This window comes from Sorex fumeus, unplaced genomic scaffold, assembly GCF_029834395.1.
Source record: "Sorex fumeus unplaced genomic scaffold, SorFum_2.1 ptg000082l, whole genome shotgun sequence".
In the NCBI taxonomy this organism is placed as follows: domain Eukaryota; kingdom Metazoa; phylum Chordata; class Mammalia; order Eulipotyphla; family Soricidae; genus Sorex; species Sorex fumeus.
Genome location: NW_026606139.1, coordinates 2,986,999 through 3,002,333, shown reverse-complemented (window position 1 = coordinate 3,002,333; position 15,335 = coordinate 2,986,999). Strand labels below are relative to the sequence as shown.

At 47.6% G+C, this 15,335-nt stretch overlaps 1 protein-coding gene across 1 annotated transcript in view; it reads left to right on the top strand.

Annotated features, from left to right (window-relative positions):
- The window catches only part of EIF2B3 (eukaryotic translation initiation factor 2B subunit gamma), a 109,687-nt gene that overhangs the window by 77,884 nt on the left and 16,468 nt on the right, over nt 1–15,335 (top strand). The window contains exons 7-10 of the mRNA XM_056130925.1: nt 910–1,037; nt 2,701–2,873; nt 4,170–4,247; nt 5,161–5,309. Coding sequence (XP_055986900.1) covers nt 910–1,037; nt 2,701–2,873; nt 4,170–4,247; nt 5,161–5,309 — 528 coding nt within the window. The remainder of the gene's footprint in view (nt 1–909; nt 1,038–2,700; nt 2,874–4,169; nt 4,248–5,160; nt 5,310–15,335) is intronic.

Sequence of the window (15,335 nt, the reverse complement as noted above, 5' to 3'; positions counted from 1 at the left end):
GATAATCTAATCACTCTCCTCTCCTGTCCTCCTTAAATCCATAGGCTACTGTCCTGTTGTTTGTTTTTGTTTGGGGCTACACTCCGTGCTCACTTCAGACTCTGTGCTCAGGAATCACTCCTGATGCGGCTCAGGGGACCATATTTGGTGTGGGTGATCGAACCCAGGTCAGCGGTGTGCAAGGCAAACGCCCTGCCTATTGTCATACCACTCCAGCCCCCAGTTACTATCCATTGGTGGTGAGTTCTCACCCGCTCCCCCACTCATCACCGGTGCAGGAGATCAAACACGGGGCCTCAGAGTACAAGACAAGGGCTCTATTGCTCAGCAGTGCGTCCCCTGAATCATGATTCTTTGAAGTCATATATTTATAGCACCGGCATATTGACTGATATATTAATAATAGATGCATGGTAAATATTGAATTAAATAGTTATTGAAAAGTAAGTTACAGGGCTGGAGAGATAGCATAGCGGGTAGGGCGTTTGCCTTGCACACAGCCAACCCGGGTTCGATTCCCAGCCTCCCATATCGTTCCCTGAGCACCGCCAGGAGTAACTCCTGAGTGCAGAGCCAGGAGTGACCCCCTGTGCCTCGCCAGGTGTGACCCAAAAAGCAAATAAATAAATAAAAGTAAGTTAGGGATAAAAGAACATCCTTAGCCTGGTAAAAGGTACCTACTGACTATAATCATGAAGCCCAGCATCTACATATAAAAGACAATACATGGTAATTTTGATGATTAAAAAAAAACTATTATTGGGGCTGGAGCCATAGCACAGCGGTAGGGCGTTTGCCTTGCACGCGGCCGGCCTGGGTTCGATCCCCGGCATCCCATATGGTCCCCCAAGCACCGCCAGGAGTAATTCCTGAGTGCAGAGCCAGGAATTCTATTTGCTTTCTTCCTAGGTCGATCACTTCCATCCGGAGTGAGCTGATTCCATACCTAGTAAGAAAACAGTTCTCCTCAGCTTCTTCACAACAAGGACCAGAAGAAAAGGAAGAGGATCTAAAGAAAAAGGAACTGAAGTCCTTAGGTCAGTACTCGGTTGGTGCAGTGACATTGGTAGAGAAGCCAGCACCTTGGGAAGGAGTAGCTAGGGGTGCTGAGAGGCGCCACAGAGAGCGAGTGCATACATGCTTTGCATGTAGGAGGCCTGAGTTTGATCCCTGGCACTTTGGGGGTCGCCTCTTTATAGGAAACAACCCGCTAGAACAAAGCCAGGAGTAGCCCACGAGCCCCATGGGGTGTGACCCAAAGTCCAAACATTTTTAACTACAAAAGTAGCTGAGGACCAAGCCCAGTCCACAGTGCCTACCTCGAGGCAACAGATTCATGTCCCGCCCACAGGCGAGCCAGGCTGAAGTCACTGGCTGAGCCCTGGGCCAGCTCCTGTCCCTGTGCCCTGCAGGGATCATCTAATGGCACGTCAGGCCCAACTCTGTGCCCAGAACATTTGACTTTCAATTCTGCCCACCCTTTTCAGTCCCTCTTATTCTCTAGGCTCTGGGCAGCCCATTCCTGACTAACTTAGGCCTCTCTTGTCAAAGAACGATGAAGGAATATTGCGTTTATTTTGACCAGAGGCCAACCAGACTCTCTCCTTTCCATGGCAGAGCTACAGGTCTGTCTTGTTTGCTTTCATATCCTTGCCATGTCCTGGCCTGAGCTCACACTAGATATTTTTAAAAAACACACACCTTATCAAATGAGTAAATGGAACAGGCTAGCCAGATAAGTAAGTTTGCAGGACTTGGTATCAGGCAGATCTGACTTCAGAATCAGTCTCTTCCTCTTACTCTCTCTGTAGCTGAGGCAGGCTACTCAGTCTTTCTGATAATATAAAAGATTTAGTTTAGGGGCTGGAGCAGTAGCACAGCAGGGAGGGCGTTTGCCTTGCACGCAGCCGACCTGGGTTCGATTCCCAGCATCCCATATGGTCCCCTGAGCACCGCCAGGGGTAATTCCTGAGCGCAGAGCCAGGAGTAACCCCTGTGCATTGCCGGGTGTGACCCAAAAAGCAAAAAAAAAAAAAAGATTTAGTTTATTATTCTAAGAGTTGAAACGCTGAGCCCAGGTACCCTGACTCCACATTCTATGTTATTTCTATCACATCACAGCACTGTGTAGCATAACAGTGGCTAAGGATATATGCCAACATGACCCATCAGTAAAGCCTAGAAACTTGCTTTTGTAACTTCATGATTGAAGAGCTTAAAGTGCTTGGTTGCTGGCCAAACTTACTTGGAGGCAATTTATTTGCTTGTTTGTATATACTGTTGTTTGGGGGCCATACCCAGCAGTGCTCAGGGCTTATTCCTGGCTCTGCACTCAGGAATGGCTCCTGGCAGAGCTCAGGGTACCATATGGAGTGCCAGGGATCAAATCCGAGTCAGATATACACAAGGCAAGCTCCCTGCTATTGCTCTAGCCCCACTTGTAAGCCCTTTTGAAGCATCTGTATCCATGCAGTATCTCAAGCATATAAGAAAGGACATCGCCTCTTTGAACATGACTCAGTCATTCAGATTCTAAGGATTTCCCCAGGGCCCATGATGCATGAGGTGAGCTCTTCACCTGGAGTTCCCCTCATGCATCATGGACCCTGGGTCTGAGCTGAGCCCCCTTTGCAAAACTTCACCAGTTCTGTTTCCTTTCTGCCATCTATTGCTCACTCGGCCCGGACATTGGTTGTGAAGATATTTACAGTTTCATAAAAGAAGCTCCCTGTGATCCCTGCTGGAACGCCTATCGCGGAGACCAGTGGGAGGACGTGTCCAGGTCTCAAGTCCGCTGCTACGTGCACATCATGAAGGAGGGTCTCTGTTCTCGCGTGAGCACCCTGGGGCTCTACATGGAAGCCAACAGACAGGTGAGTGGGCAGCTTTGGAAGAGCATTCGGAAGCGTTCCTCTTCTTGGAACAGATGAAGCCCTTTGGCTTAATTTTTCACTGGGTGGACACTGACCCCCCAGCTGCGAACTAGAGCGGCGGAAGCCAAGCAGAGTCATAAATTGGGATTGTTGAAAAGTGGGATTGAGTTTCTAACAGTCCCAGGCATAGGGACTGAGGAACTAGCCTTTACATTGCCATTGTAGCCAGCCTTAGCAAGGCCTTCCGGGACCAATCTAGCCCTTTGACCAGCATTCTGTCTGTACTAGAGAATCAGATAGAGAAGTCTGTGCCTTCCTAGAGGGTCCAAAGCTAAGATTTATGGGTAAGAGTCAAGGTTATTAAAGAGCCTTTCCAGGGCCAGAAGATAATATACAGATGAATAACCCAGATGACTGTGTGGGCCCCTGAGCATTGCCAGGTGTCACCCTGGGGGTCCCCAGCACTGCTGGCATGGCCTAGGTATCCCTGGCACCGCAGGACCCGAGCAGCAGCGCGTCCTTGTACCCTTACACTGATCCGCTGGCCTGGTTGGCCTCATAGGCTGAAAATTGCCAGTGGGACCCCAGACCTCCTGAGCAACGCTTGGAAGACCAACCCCCCCCCCCCGCAAAAAAAATGTAAATGATCTTCTCAATTGTCTCAGTGGACTGGAGGGAGAATAGTGTGACCTTTCCCCTCAGTATATTTTTTAAGGCTGGCGAAGGACGTGTATCAGCCTCTCTGGGTCTTTCCCACCAGTGAAATCTGTCTGACCCGAGTGCTCGTTTCATACATGTTGAACAGCAGGTCTGGGACATGAATAGCCTGTGGTGACTATGGTCAAGACATCAGGTGCTCCTTCCCCTCAGTGCCCCCGCTGCCCAGCCGAGAGGATTCTCACATCAGATTAAAGCCAGAAAGCACTTGAATTAAACAGTCCTCATCGGGGACTGGGGCGATAGCACAGTGGGTGGGGCATTTGCCTTGCATGTGGCCGACCCAGGTTCAATTCCCAGCATCCCATATGGTCCCCTGAGCACTGCCAGGAGTAATTCCTGAGTGCATGAACCAGGAGTAACCCCTGTGCATAACCAGGTGTGACCCAAAAAGCAAAAAAAAAATAAAATAAAATAAACAGTCCTCATCGTCGGGGAATACAGCAGCCTCTGCTCTGCCTGCTGGGGTAGGACTCGCTTGCTGGCAACTTCCCGTGTCTGACAGAGGTTTAGGTGCTACCTACTGTGTTTTCAGGCATTTCCTGGTTTTCTTTTAATGACCAAACTTCTTTCTTCAAGGTGCCCAGATTGCTGCCTATTCTCTGTCCAGAAGAATCACTGGTCCATTCATCAGCACAGATTGTCAATAAACATCTGGTAAGTGCGACGCTGCTCAGGGCAGGCAGGAAACAGTCTCCAAGGGGGCATCTTGTCCCTGAGAAACTAAACTGGGTCCTCTCTAACACTGAACCGTATTAACCACCGGGAAAACCCGAATTCTTTTTGGTAAGAAAATTGCATCATCTCACCTAGGCACTCAGAAGACTGTCTGAACAGGTGCTAATCCCAGCCATACAGTAAACCCTGTAGAGAAAAATTCATGATAATCTTGAGACGCAAGACACAGAAGGTTTTCGGCTTTATTCCCTGATTTGAATTCTTTCTTCAGTGAGAGTTGGGGCATGGGTGGTGGTTGTTTCTTTTTTCAGTGCTGGGAATCAAACCTAGGGCCTCATACATGTAAGGCAAGTGCTGTGTCCACTGGACCACAGTGCCCATCCAAGGGCCATTTATAATCCATATATATCCATTTATAGGGGCCAGGGATGTGACTCAGTGGTAAAGCCACATGCCTTGCATGCCTAAGTTCAATCTCTGGCACCACAAAAATTATTTGAGAGTGGGGATAGAGTGATAGCACAGCAGGGAGGGCGTTTGCCTTGCACGCAGCCAACCTGGGTTCAATTCCCAGTATCCCATATGGACCCCGGGCACCGCCAGGAATAATTCCTGAGTGCATGAACCAGGAGTAACCCCTGTGCTGGGTGTGATCCAAAAAGCAAGAAAAAAAATTAATTGAGAGTGCATTTTCATAGACAAATGCCTAACCATATGTTTGAGTTGGTCTCAGAAATACTCCACCTTTTTCTGGGAAGCACTATAAAAGATGGTCCCTCTTACTGAAGTGTCTCTAGGGAAAGATTCCATTATACTCCACTCAAGGGATCTAAGGAATTGTTTTGCAGCTAATTGAAATGAATGAACAAGGTTGTATATTCCCACTTTGTAGGTTGGAGCTGACACCCTCATCGGGCCAGAGACACAGGTGGGAGAGAAGTCATCTATCAAACACTCAGTCATTGGATCGTCCTGTGTCATCAGAGACAGAGTGGTTATCACCAATTGCCTTCTCATGGACTCAGTCACTGTGGAGGAAGGGTATGTTTCCCCTTGTGCCCATGAAGGCAGAGTTTTTGGTATCCTGGGGGGACTTTGAGAGGCAAACCAGCCTAAAAAAAGAAAAAAAGAAAGAAAGAAAAACCAAAAGAAAACTCACACTGGGAAGGGAGAAAGAGGAAATGATGAAGGAACAAGCAGTCCGTGTATTTTCTAAGGCCTTGGTTTTGACTTCATGATGACATTGGTCTCTGAAAAGCATTTGTAGTAGCCTTCTTATGACAGCAGTGGTCTTGGGGAAAGTTGCCTTTGCTTGCTTTGATAGTCTGTTTGATTGGATGGTTACAGTTACAGTAGTGTAATTAGGGGCTGGAGTGATAGTCCAGTGGGCAACGCTCTTGCCTTGCATGGAGTTGCCCTGGGTTCAATCCCCAACACCCCACATAATCCCCTGAGCACCACCATGAGTGGCCCAAAAAAACAAACAATAAAAGAATGTGAAGCATATCTTTTTCCAGAAACATCTCATTTTTATCTTAGCTCAGATTTCACCACTTCATTGCTACCTTATTTGAAGTAATCTGTCTTGATATTGTCAAATCAAACAGTTTTAATTTCATTTAATGTCTGGCCCTATCTTATTTGTTTGTCTCTTGTAAATAAAATGTTAGTTTCAGAGTGTAAGTACCTTATACTTCTGTTCCACTGTTGTATCTGGAGGGCTAGAGGAAGTCACCAAATATTCATTATATAAAAGAATGGTAAATAATTTATAATGACTAATAGAGAATTCAAAGAGGAATATATATGATAGGACAGAGTAACTGTTTCCATGGAAAAGGATCAGATCTTGGTCTGCCCCCCTAAGCAATTTAGTAGATTATAGTAGTTTCTTTTTTTTTTTTTTCTTTTTTCGGTCACATTCAAAAATGCTCAGGATTACTCCTGGCTCTGTACTCAGGAATTACCCCTGGCAGTGCACGGGGGACCATACGGGATGCTGGGGATCAAACCCAGGTGAGCCACATGCAAGCCCTACCTGCTGTGCTATCACTCCAGAATCTAGATTCATAATTTAAAGCAAAGGAACGTCATGATTAAATTCTCACTTTATGAAAATCATTTTGACTACACTGAAGGTTGATTTGCTTGCGATACCAGAGATTGAACCCAGGGGCCTCACATGCACGGCAAGAGTTCTTCAACCGAGCGGAGCCCACAGCCCTTGAAGGATGATTCAAAGGAGATGGAGACAGGGAGGGCCCCGAAATGATCCTGCTGAAAGAGCAGTGATCCTACACTAAGGAAATATTAATAAAGTGATAAACACTAAAATAAGATTATTACTGTCTGGGTATATAAATTGAAAGAGAAAAATTAAGGAAATTTCCCAGGTTTCTTGCTCAGACAGTAAACTAAGAAACTTTGCTAAGAACCTTACACGAAGAAATTGGTGAGACAGACTCTGGAGATAACTCGAAGAGCCGGTGTGCAAGCTCTGTTTGCCTAAGACGCAGGCTCAATCCCTGGTACCACATGACCCCCCCGAACACCACAGGGAGCAACCTCTGATCTCAGAGTTGGGAACTAGTAGCCCCTGAGCAGCGCCAGATAAGGCCCCAGAAACAAAAATAAATAGATCAGTAAGAGAGGACCAAGACTCGTAGAGTAGAAGGCAGGGAAGTGAGAGGTTCCATTTGGACCAAGTTGAGTTGGCAGCACTGTGCGGGATTCTTTGATGTGCACGACTGGAGCTCAGGAAAGAAATGTGTGCATTGAGTTCAGATTTGGGGGTGGTCACAAGAGGCAGCAGTTGAAGCCACGGGCGTATATGAGATCACTCAAGGAGAATATGCCCTATGGAAAAAGTCAAGGGGCTGGAGAGATAGCACAGCGGGTAGGGCGTTTGCCTTGCACGCGGCCGACCCGGGTTCGATTCCCAGCATCCCATATGGTCCCCTGAGCACGCCAGGAGTAACTCCTGAGTGCAGAGCCAGGAGTAACCCCTGTGCATCGCTGGGTGTGACCCAAAAAGCAAAAAAAAAAAAAAAAAAAAAAGTCAAGTTGAAGCCTTGTAGAACATCAATGATTTCAGACCTAAACTAGGAGTCTGATGACAGTGAGTGAGGAGGGGGTATTAGGAGGAAAAGAAATGTCATTTAATAGGTAAATCCCAGATTTTGGAGAAACAGGGTAAATGTTGGAGAAACCAATGAAGTAAAGAATAGGATTAGCATTTTGTGTTTGTTTCTGGACCACAGCAGTGCTCGGGACTCTTGGCTCTGCACTCAGGAATCGTTCCTGGTGGGCTTAGGGGACCACACGGATGCCTCGGTGCAGTGATCGAACCTGTGTTGGCTACCTGCAAGGCAAGTGCCCTGCCCGTTGTACTTTCACTCGGCCCAGATTCGCATATTTATGGAGATAAAAGGTGTCCGAGACCAGTGGTACTTGTGGGGTCTCCAGTTCTATGGAGATACTTGGTAGTCATTTGTGATCAGAGGTTAGAAGAGTTCTGACCAGAGATTTAAGTCTTTGTCTCCGGGGGCCAGAGAGATAGAGGGCAGAGCCCTTGCCTTGCAAGCGGTTCCCATCCCCTGGTTCCTCAGCGCAGAATCTGGAGTAAGCCCTGAGTCATTGTGACCCAAACACTCCGCTCAAAAATAAATCTGAGTCATTGTGGTACTAACTTATTTTCCTATCTCCATTTTTCTTTTCCAAAACAGTCTTCCACCCTTTCTCCTCTGAATTGAGCATTGGAGTTAGACTGTCAGATTAAACAGCGTCTCTGTCACTTCATAGTCATTTAGGAAATTTGACTTACGTATTTGTGCCTGATTTTCTCATTATAAAATGGGATGAAAACTAAACCACATCATAGATTTATTGGGAATACTAAATGAATTAATGAATACTAAGTGAATTAATAGACATAAGATACTTAGAACGGGGGCTGGAGCAATAGTACAGCGGATGGGGCATTTTCCTTACATACAGCTGACCCGGATTTGATCCCTGACCCACCAAATGGTCTTCCAAGCACCTCCAGGAGTGGTCCCTGAGTGCAGAGCCAGGAGGAAGCCGTGAGCATTGCCACGTGTAACCCGAAAAATGTACTTAGAATAGTTCTATGCACACAGAATATTAGCTTCTGTTACGTTATTATCATCATTAGCACTATCATCATTACTTTTTCTCACCTCACAGAATGGGTGCATTGCCAGCATTGTCTTTCTGAAGAATAATCCTGGCGCCAGAAAGATAGATTGAAGGATTGAGCACATACTGTACATGCAAGAGGCCCAGGTTTGATTCCTGGTACTGCGTAGTACCCTGAGCATTACTAAGAGTAGCTCTAAAGCATCACCAGATGTGTTTGAAAGACGAAATAAATACATAAGTAAATAAAAGGGCCAGAGAGATAGAACAATGGCTTAAGCGTATATTTTGGCATACAGGAAACCGAGGTCAACCCCTGGCACTGCGTGATCTGCTAGATGTCCCAGGAGTGTCCCCTGACCACTGCCGGATATGGCATAAAGCCCAAAAAAAGTCAAAACAAGTAAATAAAATCAAAATAAATAATATTTCTAACAGGAGCCAGAGTGCTAGTTCAGCAGGTAGGGCTCCCGTCACTGCACTAATACAGCCAACCTGTATTAGATCTCCAGCACCCCAAATAGTCCCCCGAGCACTGCCAGTTATTGCCCCAAATTAATTAATTAATTAATTAATTAAGCTTCAGGGTCCTTCATGATCTAGCTCTGACGTTTAGTTTTGGAATGTTAGGGTGGGATGGAACCTGTGAAACCATCCAGAACAAGGTGTGCAGGCTGGAGGAATAGCACAGCGGGGAGGGCATTTGCCTTGCTCGCAGCCGACCTGGGTTTGATTCCCAGCATCCCATATGGTCCCCCGATCACCGCCAGGAGCGATTCCTGAGTGCAGAGCCAGGAGTAACCCCTGAGCATCGCCGGGTGTGACCCAAAAAACAAAGGTAAAGGTAAAGGTAAAGGCCCTCCCGTTGATCGTCGATTTGCTCGAGCGGGCCCAGTAACGTCTCCATTGGAGACTTTATTGTTACTGTGTCTGGCATATCGAATACTCTCGGTAGCTTGCCGGGCTCTCCGAGAGGGGCGGAGGAATCGAACTCGGGTCGGCCATGTTGGCCGCGTGTAAGGCGAACGCCCTACCCGCTGTGCTATCGCTCCGACCCAAAAAACAAAACAGAAACAAAACAGAAAAGGTGTGCATCCTTACAGCTGAATAAAGTGTGGTATTCCAGATTCTTTCTCCTTGCACCCCTGCTATTTCATGTCCCCCTTGAGATTCACGGGGCCAGAGAGATTGTACAGGGGCTAAGGCACTTGCCTTACATGCGTCCGACCATGTGGTTCCCTGAGCATCTCTGGGAATGACCCCCAGAGTACAGTCAGATGTGGACCAAACCTCCACCAAAAAAAAAATAAAATTGAAAAGATTGCATGCATCAGACTGACAGGCATCACTAGTGAAACCCAGAGTTGCTTTTGTCCTTTTGCCCCCAGGGGTTCAGAGTAACTCATGCGGGTGTTTAACTTCCAGTTTTTTCTCATCGTTGTCTCAGACCTTCCAAGGAAGACGGTTCCATAATTTTGCCTTTTGCCCTAATTAACAGCCACTCACTCCCCAACTGTGGGTGGGCGGAGGCCCAGCCCTTTAGCACCTTTTTTCTGTCCAGCGTCACTGCACTGAATTGGCCTCAAGAGGAAGCCATGACCGTCTAAGGAGCTCCCTGATCAGGGAGACGTGCCCCCGAAAGGGCCTGACATATCCCAGAGTCAGTGGCTCTTTTTGAGGACCCCTAATGCTGGCTGCCCTCGCAAGGTTTCTAGCTGGGAATATTTTAGGTGCTGACTGTTTACTTACAAGTTTCCCAAATAACCATGTTGCGGTAAAGCTACAGGCAGCCCACATGGGGCTAATGACTCGGAAAACCATTAGTGATTACACAACTGTGCAAATGAGCTCTGAGGTGAGCTCAGACATCCTGCCTCCCCTCCAAACTGTTCTCCATATTTTTTTCAGGTTATTTAGTTTTAATTACGTACGGTAAATTTGGGGAGGGAGTTGAAGAGTGATCCCATGAGACTTGATTGTGTGCTGCTATTACTCCTGAACCGAGAGGTAAGAGTAGGTGCTTGAATTTGTCCAGAAGGGAGTTTCTTGTGTTCTTGATTGGCTTGTCTCTGCCAGCCGTGGGGAGCTGCCGAGGCTTTCTGGACAGTGGCTTGGACACCTGCCCAAGGTCCTCGGGGCTGGAGGGATGCTAATGGGACCACCTTGGGGAAGGAGTAGGCGGGACTGTGCAGAGGGGGCTCCTGCCTGTCGTTCTCATTTTGTGCTACTTCTAATTTGTATGACAGCTGATGCTCAGGAATCCGAAGCCTAGAGAAAACATTGTCTAAGCCTACGTTGTTCGTCCTGAGTTTCACGTCGTCAGCAGTCGGTTCTGAGCAACAGTGTTTGCATTTCATCCTTGTCCAGTGCTAGTGGCCCAAGAGGCAGTGTAGAGTAGAACCTTCACACACAGGTGGGTGAGGGAACCAGGATGCCCTGCAGGTCTCCCTCGCTCTCTGCAGGCAGCAAGTACAGCCTTCAGAGCCACGCAAGATATTGTTCCTTCTCATTGTCACTCCAGGTGTCCTCTTGATCTGCATTCAACTGGCTGCCCTGTCCACTGGGTCCCTTACTTTTATTCCTGATGTTTATTCTGCCTGATTTCCTCTAAGAAATCTTTCCCTGGAGAAATCCTACCTGTCGTCCAAGGTCCAGTCCACAGTCCAGCTTCTCCATGCAGTCTTTTTGCTTTTGTTTTTTGGGGGTCCTCAGGGCATACTCTCTCTCAGAGATCACACCAAGCAGGTTCAGAGACCTTGTGGGATGCCAGGGATCGAACTTGGGCTGGCCTCATGCAAGGCAAACACCACCCCACTGTACTGTCGCTCCATCTCCTCCCTGTCTGTAGTCTTCTTGAATCGTCCTTGGGAGAAATGATTTCTACCACATCTGCTTTCCCTGTGAATCCCAACACCTCATTTGTACTTAAGCGACGCTTACCTCTTTTTTTTCTCCTCAACTAGAGGTGAAATTTTTTGAATAAGAATACTTCTCATACGTCGTTATATCCCGTAATTGCTAACACTATACTTTTTTTATTTTTTAAGTGAATTAAGGTAGTTTTTATTGAATGAAACTTGCTTAGAAATATGTGAAACGATGAGCCAGAGTGATAGTACAGGCAGTAGGGCGCCTGCCTTGCACGTGACCAAGCTGGGTTTAATCCACGGCATCTCCTACGGTCCTCCAAGCATCACCAGGAGTAATTCCTGAGCATAGAGCCAGGAGTAACTCCTGAGCATTGCCTAGGTAGCCCAAAAACCAAAGAAAGGAAGGAAAAGGAGAGAGGGAGGGAGAAAAAGAGAAAAACGTGTGTTCAAGAGAAAGTACAGACTTCTCTAGAGTGGAAATAAGACCCAAAGAAACAGACAAGCCAGAGGGATCCATGTTCGAGGAACAATGCAGGCTTGAGGAGCAAGCCCTAACACTAAACTTTTTATATTCCACATGTACCTCAGATGTGTTTACTTAAAGAAAAATAAAGCTCCCTGCCAAGTGTGTTGAAAGAACCACAAATCCGGGAACCACGAAGCACAATCGGGTTTGGCCCAGAAAACAAAAACAAAACAAACAAAAAATAACAATAGAGGCTAGAGAGAGAGTACAGCCAACCTTGGTTTGTTCCCTGACAGCCCAGATGATTCCCTGAGCTCCACCGGGAGTGAGCCCAGAGCACAGCCAGGGGTGGCCTCAAAATCAAAAACAATACTAGTAATAATACAACCCAGTGCTCAGGCACCGCAACCCAAAATATGATCTTCAGACAAACAAAGGGGATGGGAGAGGGATTAATAATAATAATAATAATAATAATAATAGTGCGTGACTGTCCATCAAGTCCACCTGGACCTGCAGCACCCTTTGGGCTCTGGTTGGGGGCTTTGTCACGGGGAGAGATGGATGACTCAGCCGTTATCTTTGCGCTAATGGAGTGTTGACTTAAACCAGGCCTTAGTCAGACGCCTAGAAAAACTGCCTCTAACCCCAGTTCTGTATCCTCATCTCCCCCGCAAATCGTGAGTAAGTTTAGAAAGCTTGCCAGCTCATAGCCGGAGCAGAGCCCGCCCGTCCTCAGAGTCGTGAAGCGGTGGTTCCCACCAAGTAAGGCCGTAGCAGCTGCGGGCACAGAAACCCGTGATGCCATGGGACCACCACCCGCTGTGGCATGTCGCTTAACCTTGCTTAATTTTTCCCTGTGAAAATTAATAATTTTTTTAATTTGTAAAAATTTATGGGGGCTGGAGCAATAGCACAGCGGGTAGGGCATTTGCCTTGCACATGGCCGACCCGGGTTCGATTCCCAGCATCCCATATGGTCCCCTGAGTGCCGCCAGGGGTGATTCCTGAGTGCAGAGTCAGGAGTAACCCCTGTACATCGCTGGGTGTGACCCAAAAAGCAAAAAAAAAAAAAAAATTTAATAAATTCCATCATCCCTGCAGGTTTGCTAAAAGAACTGTGTCATAAAGGAAGTCCTAGCTGCAGCAGAAGAGGAGTGAGAACTTGAGGCCTTCTTGCTGCCCAGCTCATGACTTCTTCCTCCTCTAAAATGGCCTTTTTGGGGCTGGAGCGATAGCACAGCGGGTAGGGCATTTGCCTTGCACGCAGCCGACCTGGGTTCGATTCCCAGCATCCCATAGGGTCCCCCGAGCACCGCCAGGAGTCATTCCTGAGTGCATGAACCAGGAGTAACTCCTGAGCATCGCCAGGTGTGACCCAAAAAGAAAAAAAAAAAAAGAAAATGGCCTTTTTTTTTTTAATTGAATCACCGTAAGACACAGTTAAGCTTTCATAATTGAGTTTCCGTCATACAGTGATTGAACACCCATCCCTCCACCAGTGTGCATTTCCCACCACCAATATCCCGTATCCCTCCCGCTCCTCCCACCCACCCCACCCCTGCCTCTGTGGCAGACACTTTCCTTCTTACTCTTCTGCCTTTGTGCTTTATGGCTCATGCAGGTTCTTGTTTGTGGCAGGCTTGTTTTTCTCACAGCCAGCTCTCCGCTGAAGCACCAGGGTTTTCAGGACAGTTTTCTAAGACCTGTATCTTTGCTTAAATTTGACCCCACCAAGGAGATATTTGTTCCACCAAGTGGACCAAAGGCACCATTCATCTGAGCCGTCTTTAAGCGGCTTTTGCGGCCACATGCAAGGCAAGCACCCTCCCTGCTGGACTATTTCTCCGGCCCCCTTCTCTTGAGTTTCGCAGGAAGTTACCTCCTCCCCTGAATTAAGCACTGATCAAAAGAGGCAGCCCTTACTCTGGAATGGCCACCAGGAGAGGACTTGTCTGGTGTATTGTCAGCCCTGTTCCGTCATCTTGAGCATGCGTGTGTGCACACGTGTCTGTGCGTGCGTGTGTATGTGTGAAAATTAATTATTAAATATTAATAATTGAAAATTAATTAATTTACAATTATCAATTTTTCACACACTTCCAGTAAAATCCTTAATTTTGGAGTTTCTGGACAGAGTGAGAGCGGTTTTGGCTTGAAATTTTTTCAAAATATTTCTGCCTTGCTCATGGAGTTGACTTGTGACCGTAATAGTGATCATGGAATAATTGAAGAAATTATGGTAGAAAGGGCTTCACATTTCACCAGGCAGGTGTGGTTCACCTCAGATTCTTCTACAGCAGCGAGAGTGTCCAGAGAGTGCCCTCAGTCCACTCACTTCTTCCGGCCACACTGCGGACCCATGCTGCTTTGTGTCTCGGAGGAAGCTGTGTTCCAGCTAGATGAACAAGCGAGAGCAGAGGTTCCTGGGAACCGCCGTCCTGACACGCTGACCCTCGGGGGAGTCCAAGCTGGACACTGCTGCAGGAGTCTGACCTTATCCCTCCACGCCCTTCCTTCTGGAAAGGCTTCTTCCTTCTATCTCAGATTCCAAAATAACCAGTCAGTTGTCCCAAATTGTAACTGTTTATGTTTCTGTTAGTTGAGGGGGTTTTGTGTGTGTGTGTGTGTGTGTGGTGTTTTGGTTTTTGGTTTTTGGTTTGTTTGTCGCCTGTTGACTCTGTTTACCTCTTGCCCAGCTCCAAAGCCTAGGTTTCCAGACTCGTCTCACCACCCCTTTTTTCCACGTTGGGAAAAATTGCTCCAGAACATACGTTCTCAGGCCCTTAAATTGTGGAGCAGGGGGCCGGAGAGAGTACAGGGTGTAAGGTGCATGCTTTACCACCCACGTTGCTGGGTAATCCCTGGCACCTCGAGTCTCAGCGGCACTGCATCCTTGAGGCCTAGGGTTGAATCACAAGCCAGTTGGCCTAGAATCTCTGGGAGGAGCCCCGGGCCTCTTGAACAGGACACAAGCCCCCCCAGCCCAGTCTAGTTTGAGACTTCAGTGACCAACTAGAACCAACTCTAAGAAAACAACTCTGTTCTGGTGGGCCCAAGAGAGAGTCGAGGGTTAAGGCTGCCCTGCAAGCAGCCAGCAGTCCCCAGCACCGCCTCTAATCCCAAGAACTGCCGGGAGTGATGCCTGAAACCAGAGCCAAGAGTAAGCCCTAAGCACCACCTAACTGGCCCCCAGACCAAAACAAACAAGGAAGTTGGTCTCGGATCCTCTGTATCTGAGATGTTCTCTATTTCCTTGCTACTCTTTCGGGGGAAATTCTCCCTAAGGAGTACCCTAAATGCTGACGAGGCGGCTTTGCCAAAGGCGAAGGGCAGCTTGGAAAGATCGGAAGGTCCCTGAAGGCCCACCCACGGAGTGTATGTGCCCTGAGCTTGAGCCAGACACACGCTGCCCTTCCTGAGCCGAGGCCTCAGCGTTGCTATCGCGTTGGCCTTTTGATGCGTCCCAACAGGATTTAACCTTCTGGAAAATTAGAGATAAAGAAGACTCTGGAATGCCATAAAGGGCAAGAATTTCTCTCAACTGAAACTCTGGCATTTGGGAAGACTCTT